Consider the following 9,862-nt stretch of genomic DNA (forward strand, 5'->3'; position numbering starts at 1 on the left):
TGTATTTATCTAAAACTATATTTTGTTTTGGTATATTATTTATATTTTCTTCTTGATGTATATTGATTGATGTAATACTTATCATTGTGTTATTATTCTAATGTATTTGGATTAACCTAAAACTTATTTTTATGTATTCTTTTAATATTTGAACTTATGGACATCAAATTCTTGATTTATGTATGTATATATGTATAGGAAAAAAGGTTAAGGGATGAAAATTATAGAAACCAGTTTACCCGACGGTCGAATCGGTTAAACCGGAAACCGATTAGCATACTGGTTCAACTAAAAAACCGGTTTGATCATAAGCTTCCAATAACAATCTTGAACCAAGGGCTTGAAAGTTGAAACGCAAGAATCCTTACAATTACAATTCGTAATATTATATGAAGGAATGACCATAAATTAATATTTAATGTTTCGGATCATACCCAAATATCTCGAATATAGTGATATAAACGATTTGTCTTAATAGCTAATATGGTGATATAAACGATTTGCTTTAACAAATTAATATTTTTTATAGAATCTTCACGCGTATCACGTTATTCGCATCATGGTTTCATAGGTATGCTTAGCCAAACTATGTATTTTCAATAAATAGTAGTTACTAAAGAATAATACGTACTAAGGGGCATTTTTAATATTTAAAATTTAACCTTTTATCCTGAAAATTTGACCCTCCAAAATCCTTTTCTTGATAAAGTATTCGGTACGTATTAGAATTTCATCTCCATCTCCACTATAAATATGGAGAAACACCATCACGATTCAAGCACAAGTAAAAGAAGGATCCATCGATATGGATATCATATCATTCTTCCCTTCATGGATTCTTCCAACAACATTACTTCTCTTCTTTACTTCCATCTTCATGTATGCTCTTCGAATGAGGAGGTCATCCATCAGGCTTCCCCCAGGCCCTAAGAGGCTTCCAATAATAGGGAACCTTCACCAAGTGTTGGGTAAAGAGGGTGTCCATCAAACCCTATGGAACCTCTCCCAGACATACGGCCCAGCTATGCTTCTTCATTTTGGAGCCCAACCATTCCTCGTCATTTCCTCTACTGAAATGGCTACTGAAGTCTTAAAAACTCATGATGAGAAGCTGTGTACGCGTCCGTACTCTAAGGCTACCAAGCTACTGTCATTTAACTACATGGACGTTGCCTTCTCACCACACAGTGATCATTGGAGAGACATGCGCAAGGTTGTGGTATCTGAGTTCTTGGGTGCTAAAAGGATTAGATTATATAAAAACATGATGGAGATTGAGATGGAGGCTGTCATTCGTTCTATCTCATCACATTCCTTAAACACTACAGTAAACCTAGAAGACATCCTCTTATCTCTAGTATATGATGTCGTGGGTAAGGTTGCATTTGGTAACAGCTATAGGGGAAAGACTTTTAATGGTAGAACATTGAAAGATATAGTCGAGGAGGTACAAGTCATGGGTGGTGCCTCATTTTCGTTTATTTTTCCAACATTTGGTTGGATTTTAGACGAATTAACAGGGTGGAATCGCAGGCTACAGAAATGTTATACTGATTTTGATGGCTTTCTCCAGATGATTCTTGATGATCATCATGACACAAAAACAAGTGGTCATGTAAATGATTTTGTTGATGACTGTATGTCTCGGTTGACTACCGAGGAGATGAAAGCACTTATGATGGTAAACAACACATTTAAATCCTTTTCTATATATTTGCATACATTTATTTCATGGTTTTCAGTTTCAAGCATGTTGTTGTTGTTTTTTTTTCTCATGAAATTAATAAACATCACTGCAGAATGTGCTTGAGGGAGCAGTTGACACAACTACTATAACAATGGTTTGGGCTATGTCCGAGCTCGTTAAAAATCCTAGAGTTATGGAAAAGTTGCAAAACGAAATTCGAAGATGTGTTGGAAGAAAATCGAAAGTAGATGAATCAGATATTACGAAGATGCCATACTTGAAAATGGTGGTGAAGGAGACGCTAAGATTGCACCCACCTGCTGCTTTTCTGATGGGAAGGGAATGTGTAAGTCAATGTCGGATCGGTGGATATGACGTGTTACCTGGTATGAAAGTGATGGTGACTGCGTGGGGATTAGGAAGGGATCCAAGAATCTGGAAAGAGAATGCAGAGGAGTTTTATCCAGAGCGATTTGAAAACATTAAGGCTGATATCGGAGGGAAAAATTTTGAGATGATCCCGTTTGGAGGGGGGAGAAGAGCATGCCCTGGGAATAACATGGCTACTTCAACTGTAGAATTTACAATTTCAAACTTACTTTACTTCTTCAACTGGGAAACACCAGCCGGATTGAAGAAGGAAGATCTGGATATGAAAGAGAATGGCTTCCCGTTTCTTCGTAGGACGACACCTCTTTGCCTTGTCCCTACAAAGCACAACTGGGAAGACTAGGAATCATTTCTTCTTTCCATTAATGATATGTTGGACCTGGCGTGAATATTCTCCACGCTGGTGTAATTTCATTATCACAATAATATTGTATCCTTTATTTGGATTTTATTTGGATCGGTTCGATCCGATCCAATTAAGTAACCCAAATTGATTTCGATTTTTAAAATATTGGTCCAAATAATCCAAACTAAATTCAAATTTGATCCGATCTAATCCAATTACAATTCGGTTGAATCGGTTTTTATAATTCGGTTTTAAAAAACTAAAACATTTTAAAACGGCATATAACTATAATATTATCCAATTTTTATAAAAGAAGCAAAAAAATATTTAGTTGTGATTTAAAATTTATAAACTAATAAAAATGTATATTATAGTTTAATATTCAATAGATAAAGAACTTTTAAGAGAAAATGCATATTAATTTTTTTATTAGATGAAACTTTTTGAATTTATTTGAAAAAATAAATTATAAAATTAATAAATAGTTATAGTTATAATAAAAATAATTAAATAATAAATTCTTATTCGGTTTTTTTTTGGATTATTCGGTTCATATTTTATAAACCAAAACCAATCCGAAATCCAGAATAGTAATTTGGTTTTGTTGAAAACCAATCCAAAAATCCGAATATCCGAACCAAATAGTCCAATCCAATTTATCCAATTGAACAATTCGGTTTTATTCAAATAATGAACAATCCTACCCCATATCACTTTGAGTAACATGTGTATCCCATGCAACAGGACTTTATTTATTTATTTATTTTCCTTTTTTGCCTTATGGCTTTTCCAAAAGGGGTTTTGGATTAATTTTTGAGAGTGCAAAAACCAATAAACCAAAATTTTTCCATTCCTAATTTCTAAAATAGTTTCTTTTTCTTCTTGCAAAAAATTTAATGAACATTTGAATTGCAAACTACTTTTAAATCTTTTGGCTTCTTGAAAAACCAAAAGTCTACAAAATAGTTTAAAAAAAGAATCCCCAACACCTCATAAGTGGTATGTAATGTTTTAAACACCGGTTTGAATCGGCCAGTCAAACCGGTTGGACCGGGAACCGGTGGTGAGAGCAGTTCAACTATCACTGATTTTATGTCGATTTCTGAACTGGATTTAACCGGCTAGTTTTTAGAAAAATCTGGTTGAACCGGTCAAAATAAACCGGTTAAACCGAAAAAAACACATTAAAAAAAACCATTTACACAATAAACTTTAGTGATTTTTTTTTCAAATCTATTTAGTTTTCTATAAATAAAAACATATGGTAAATGTTATAAATTTTTTTGATGTGTTTGTATTCATTTAAAACTATATCCTGTTTCAGTATTATACTTTATTTTCTTTTTGACGTATATGGATTGTTGTAAAACACTAAAACTTATGATTATGTGTTATTTTAATGTATTTGGAATCATCTACAACTTATTTGTATGTGTACTTTTAATGTTTAAACTTGTAAACATCAAATTCATGAATTATATATGTATGTATGTGTAGAAAAATAAGAAAAAACATGAAAAATATAGAAACCGGTTGACCCGGCGGTCGACCGAGAACCACTCAACATACCGGTTCAACTAAAATACCGGTTTTTAAAACATTGGTGGTATGTGTCCTAGGGGGAGAGATAGGACAATAGGGATGAATTCTTCTTTCATTTTTAATTAATTAAAAAATATTAACATATAAAAAAAAATATAATATTCTTTTTAGACCAAAATCATTATAATTGATTATACTCTACCAAATATTTTTAGAAACCATATATATTTAACAACCATAAAGATTTTTTATAATTATATTCTTTATAAAACGTAAATTATTATCATAAAAATAAAAAATATTATATACAAATTATCACTTTAAAAAAACGAAGGCACGAATACTAGGGTTTTTTTTTAATTACCTTTTTATTCTAATTTAACTCGTTAGCTTTCGCCTTTCGAACTTTAACCCTCGAAGATACCAACTAATTATTATTATTAAAAAAATACTAGTAATAATAAACGATAAGGGTAGCATAAATTAAATTAAACTTAACAATAAGCAGAAAATTCACTTACAAAATTCCTTTTCTTTTTACCAAACATTTTTAGACTTTTTCTAAAAAGATAAATTCCAAAAGATAAAGTCAAAACATTTAAAAAGCTAAGCAAAAGAACGAGGAGGTGTTAGGGTTTGTGCAGGCAATCGGCAATACGAGAGTTCGATTGGGCTAACCGCTTGCTCTCCCGGTAAGCAAACTCGGATTTCATAGCAATCGAAATATTTGAAGATCAGAAACCGAAGGAATTAGAGTTCCAGTTCTCAATCAAATCTGATCAATTGTAAATCGTTCATCCTGTTTCGATATGTTAAATTGGTATTGTGATGATTCATGAAAAAACATAGGGTACCAGCGTATAGTTTCCTCTTTTGCTAATTGCTTTTATCAAGTTTTTGTCTAACAATCTTATAGATCTTCGTGATTAATAGCAGCGTACGCGATAATTAATCGCTTAAATTGTGCAGTCTCCCGTTCTCTGTTTAACTGAGCTATGGATATAAGAAACTACTGTGGATATCATTGGGAAGCTATAGTTGCTACCTTCTGAATAAGATATATATCTGATTTTGTGGTGTCACTTGTTGTTAGATTCGAAATATCTGATACACACTGAAACAATGCCATATCTTTCATACATTTTATTCATTTGGCAGGATATATCCAGTCAAGGTTATGCATTTTGAAATGGAGATGACACTCAAGGAAGACAACCCAGATTCTCCAATGTCTGGAATCTATGAGATACCTGGTGAACCTGCATTGGTTATCAATGGGGTGCCTCCTGTATGTACCAGTGTCAATGGTAGTCTTGTTCCCTACAAAGTTTGTTGTGACATAGATTCAAAAACAAATGAGTCTTTGGGTGACTGGTTAGAAGGTAGAAAAGTTCAAAAGCTATTTGGGGAGAAGTTCTTTAATGGGGAAGTTACCAAATTTGACAAAGAATCGAATTGGTATAGAGTGGTTTATGATGATGGGGATTTTGAAGATCTTGAATGGCATGAGTTGCAGGAAGTTTTACTACCTCTTGACATCACAATCCCATTGAAGACATTAGCATCAAAAGTCAACAAGAGGAGGCAAAAACATGATAAAAAATCTGGTAGATCTGTGAGTAAGCCCAAAATCCACCAACATAAAGGTTTGGAATCCGAGGTTGAGAAAATGGAGGTCTAGATAGCAAGTAGATTAGTGGTTGCTTAGTTATGAAGCTCCTTGGGATTTCTTCTGCAAGGAGTTCAAGGTATTCGATATGATTAGTCCTCATTTAGCCCTTTCTCAGCCAATTTACCTGTCTTCATTTTGTGGGTCTTTTATCTAGGTTGTAAATATATAATAATAATAAAAAAGTCAAGGCAGAGCTAGAATTTGAAATGCAATGACATGTAGAGGTTTGTCCCTTTGTGTGAATAAAAGATTATGTATCTTGCTGGGAGTTGGACCATTTATTCTATTAGCTCATCCGTTAAAAATTTTAATTAAAAAAATGCTCAAAGTAGTCGTTAGAATGTTCAAGCCATGAGTCAAAGAGCAAAGGGTTTTTATTAGGCATTGTAGGTCGTCGTTGGCATCACAAAACACCCTGACCACGCCCCACCACGAAGGTGTGTGCTGGTGTGCACGGTCCACGATCATGGCCACGTAGACCACGACCCAATTCGTGGTATGTATATGTGATAGTCTTATATAAAAATGTTTTGGGGTGAATTTTTAGTTGATAGCAGTTGTATCTTCAAGATTGACAGTTTTTTTTAGATGATTATTGTTTTTTCTTGGGTAGAACCCAACCGGATTCTCAAATTCCATAATTAGGAATATGTTGGGAATGGTTATGATAATTGAAATTTTGAAGGACATTGTCATATCTAGAGATAGAGGTAGGGATGGAGAAATCGGAAAAAAAATGAACTAGAAACGGAAGAATATAAACAATAACATCAATATCATTACGTCACAAAAGTAGTTATTTATTCCCTTCAAATGTTGATTGATTTCTATAATTGAACCTAAAGTAGAACAATAAATATTATACAAAATATACAATAAAATAATAAATAAATGTGTAACTTACATTGTTTGCATTTTTGCACATTTTCCAATAACTGTTCAAGGTTAATACATGCATTTGATACTCTCAACCAACCTTGAGTACATATCAAAGCTTCCACCATCTTCGGAAGCAAATTACTGCGAAAGTCATCTACTAAAGGACCATATATACTAAAAGTGGACTCACTAGCAACTAAAGAAATTGGAATGACTAGAATGTCTTTTTCAATTAATGTCAACACTTTATATGTAGTGTATTTGTCACTAAACCACTTCAAAATTTCAAATGTTTCATTATTCATTTGTTTTTTCAGGCAAAGTATCAAGATATTCCTGTAATTCGGATTTTTCCGTAACATCCTCAACATCAATTTCGTAGAGCTCAATCATATATTTTTCTTATCTATTTATTCTTAACCATTCATGTAACACCTCAAATTTTAGAGCAAATTTTTCATTTTTAATTTACCAAAAATTAGGGTTTCACAAATCAAGTTCTCAAATACACGATTATCCAAAACAAACATTGTCACAAAATATCAGAGTTCACAAACCGTCCCAACAACAAATCCGTACAATCGGACCTTCGTCTTCCCATGGTCCTTAGAAGTAGCTGAAACACATAAATCAACAATTGTAAGCACGAAGCTTAGTGAGTTCCCCAGAATAACACACACATCACAACAAGAATAAACAATTATGGGTTATCAGCAACCTTGGGGATTATTAGTAGTCCTAATGGGCAAACAGCACGCCCGGTGGGTTATCAGCAACCATGTAGACGGTCAGTACTCTCAGTCACATACAAACAACATAACACAATAATAACAGCTAGACCCAGCTGGTCATCACAGATACAGCTATCCTACCACACAAGTAAGTATAAGTGAGGAGACTCACTTGACATTGTCGACAAGTAAATCTCACACCTGAACTGCCGGAACTAGACTCCGCCTAATCAACGAAATAATTAAGCATAATTAATAATTAAGGTCTAAAACTCAACTCGCTAGTCCATATCCCACAACTAAGTCCTCAAAGGGAAAAAAGACCATTTTTCCCTTCACATGGTCCAAAATCCTAAATCTTGACCAAAAGTCAGAAAGTCAATGAAAGTCAATTGCACATCACATACGTTAGGTGTACATGTCCTTGAGTGGGGCGTCCAACTCAATCAGAACCTATCGGGGGCGGAACCGGCTATGCGGGAGGGTAGCCAGGATTACGCCCGACATACTCCGTCTGCTTCCATTTTCACTAACTTTGTGTCTTAATCCTTTAAGACAACTAACCAAACCTCATATCTGACCAATCTAAGATGTCTTAATCCATGAAGTCGTCGACTTTAAGCCTTTGCATGGCTAAGAAGGACTCAATGCAACAATCCTTAACTTCTAACTCACTCTAATCTACTTTACTCATGCATGAGCCATAGGGAATGATCAAGCAACTTTTTTTAGGAATCTATAGGTCCTAAAATGCATGAAAGGACAACTACAATTCCCTGGAGTGCACCAAACTCGTAAAGGTCCAATCTTGGGGACAAAAGCTCATAAAACTTCAACCATGTAGATCAAATAGAAAACAAGGTATAAACTTTATACCTGAATAGATGTACAAGGAGAAAATGTTCATGGATCTACAAGCCTGCAAGAAACCACTTCTTCTTCTCTAGACTCCTTCAACAAAATGCACCAAAACACTCAATAAGCCCACAAAACTCACACAAGCAACTTAGACTTGGGATATGGTTTTGGGGGTGGCTGACAAGGATGATCAAATGGGGATATAATGTTGTTTAAATTGGGAGCAACCCTTAAGATTAGGGTTTGGAGTCTGGGCTAGTATGCCCGACATACCACACATACACCCAACGTACTAGCGAGTCATCCGCGTTCCAAAAAGCACGAGTACATTGTGCATACCCTCGAGTACGCCCAGCGTACGAACAAAGTGCATGCCTTTTCTACTTAGGGACCAATTGTGCCATTTCTCATAAAATAACGGGGAATAATAATAATACTTGATATTGGGATGTTACAATTCTCCCTCACTAGAATCAGACTTCACCCTCGAAGTCATCCTCATGAAACAACTTAGGATAGTGCTCACGTGTCTTGGTCTCGGGTTCCCACGTCCACTATGATCCCTTCTGGTGCTGCCACTGGACTTTGAACAAGTTCAACAACTTGTTCCTCAAGGTCTTCACTTTCCGATCCATAATTGCCATAGGCTTCTCAACGTAGTTCAAGCGATCGTCGATCTGAATGTCCTCCATAAGGACCACAACTACCTCGTCAGCTATACGCTTCCTCACCTGGGAAACATGGAAGATATCATGAATATGTCTCAAATCCTTTGGTAGCTCCAACCGGTAAGCCATCTTGCCTACACGGGCCAAAACTCGGAAAGGGCCAATAAACCTGGGGCCCAACTTGCCCCGCTCTCTGAAGCGGATAACACCCTTCTAGGGTGACACCTTTAGAAGCACTAAATCCCCCATATGAAACTCTAGCTCGAAGTGCTGCCAATATGCATAACTCTTCTGGCGGCTCTGATCAGTCAGCAACCTCTGTCTAACATGTTGTATAGGCTCAGTCATCTTGAACATTACTTTCGTGCTCCTCATGACCCTCTTTCCAACCTCGCCCCAACAAATAGGGGTACGTATCTCCTTCCATACAGAAGTTCGAAGGGTGACATGCCAATACTGGCATGGTGGTTGTTGTTATAAGAAAACTCAGCCAACGGAAGATAGGAGTCCCAACTCCCACCAAAATCGATGACACGGGCACACCAGATATGGCAAGAAACATCATTTCTTTTCATGGTTTATTTAGACAAGGATTTAGATATTCGTTTAATAATGAGAATGGTTCGATTTATGCTTATCTAAATTTATTTTGAAGAAATGCCTTGTAATGGAATTTATGAAACTGTTATGGTTGTAGATAACCTAGGAAATGATGTGTTGTGTATGGATTCTTCCAATAGTATGGATAAAACATCCTTGTGGCATTGTCGTCTTGGACATGTTAACAAGAAGTGCATAGCCTAAATCCAAAAGGATAGAGTGTTGGAGTCATTCGACCTTAGGGAAGATGAAACATGCGAATCTTGTTTACTTGGAAAGATGACCAAGTCACCCTTCACTGGCACTTGTGAGAGGGGTGAGGGTTTATTGGATCTCATACACACCGACATGTGTGGGCCCTTTAGATCCACCACAAAGGATGGGAACCGCTTCTACGTGACTTTCACCGATGATTATAGTAGATATGGGTATATTTACATAATCAAGCACAAGTCAAAAACGTTTGAAAAGTTTAAAGAGTTCAAAAAT

The 9,862-nt window shown here is 35.5% G+C and overlaps 2 protein-coding genes across 3 annotated transcripts; both read left to right on the top strand.

The window, feature by feature from the left end:
• The first annotated feature begins 766 nt into the window (after positions 1-766).
• Positions 767-2,586, top strand: LOC111911707 (parthenolide synthase). Its single transcript, XM_023907457.3, has 2 exons — positions 767-1,681; positions 1,800-2,586. The coding sequence occupies exons 1-2, from the start codon at positions 806-808 to the stop codon at positions 2,418-2,420; spliced, it is 1,497 nt and encodes a 498-aa protein (XP_023763225.1). The 5' UTR covers positions 767-805; the 3' UTR covers positions 2,421-2,586.
• Positions 2,587-4,503: 1,917 nt separating this feature from the next.
• LOC111911708 (dirigent protein 17) lies at positions 4,504-5,905 on the top strand. Of its 2 annotated transcripts, none has more exons than XM_023907458.2 (2): positions 4,504-4,657; positions 5,124-5,905. In XM_023907458.2, the coding sequence occupies exon 2, from the start codon at positions 5,143-5,145 to the stop codon at positions 5,644-5,646; it is 504 nt and encodes a 167-aa protein (XP_023763226.1). In that variant the 5' UTR covers positions 4,504-4,657; positions 5,124-5,142; the 3' UTR covers positions 5,647-5,905. The 2 variants fall into 2 exon arrangements, with proteins under 2 accessions (XP_023763226.1, XP_023763227.1); XM_023907459.2 differs by having other exon boundaries at positions 4,587-4,750.
• Positions 5,906-9,862: the final 3,957 nt, after the last annotated feature.

The sequence above is a fragment of the Lactuca sativa genome, chromosome 2 (assembly GCF_002870075.4).
Source record: "Lactuca sativa cultivar Salinas chromosome 2, Lsat_Salinas_v11, whole genome shotgun sequence".
Taxonomy (NCBI): domain Eukaryota; kingdom Viridiplantae; phylum Streptophyta; class Magnoliopsida; order Asterales; family Asteraceae; genus Lactuca; species Lactuca sativa.

What these genes read in the sequence shown, in the direction of transcription:
- LOC111911707 (XM_023907457.3), top strand. Translation starts at nt 806, where the DNA reads ATGGATATCATATCATTCTTCCCTTCATGGATTCTTCCAACAACATTA. An exon ending in AGATGAAAGCACTTATGATG is followed by an intron (nt 1,682 to 1,799) that starts GTAAACAACACA and finishes ACATCACTGCAG; the next exon opens with AATGTGCTTGAGGGAGCAGT.
- LOC111911708 (XM_023907458.2), top strand. Translation starts at nt 5,143, where the DNA reads ATGCATTTTGAAATGGAGATGACACTCAAGGAAGACAACCCAGATTCT.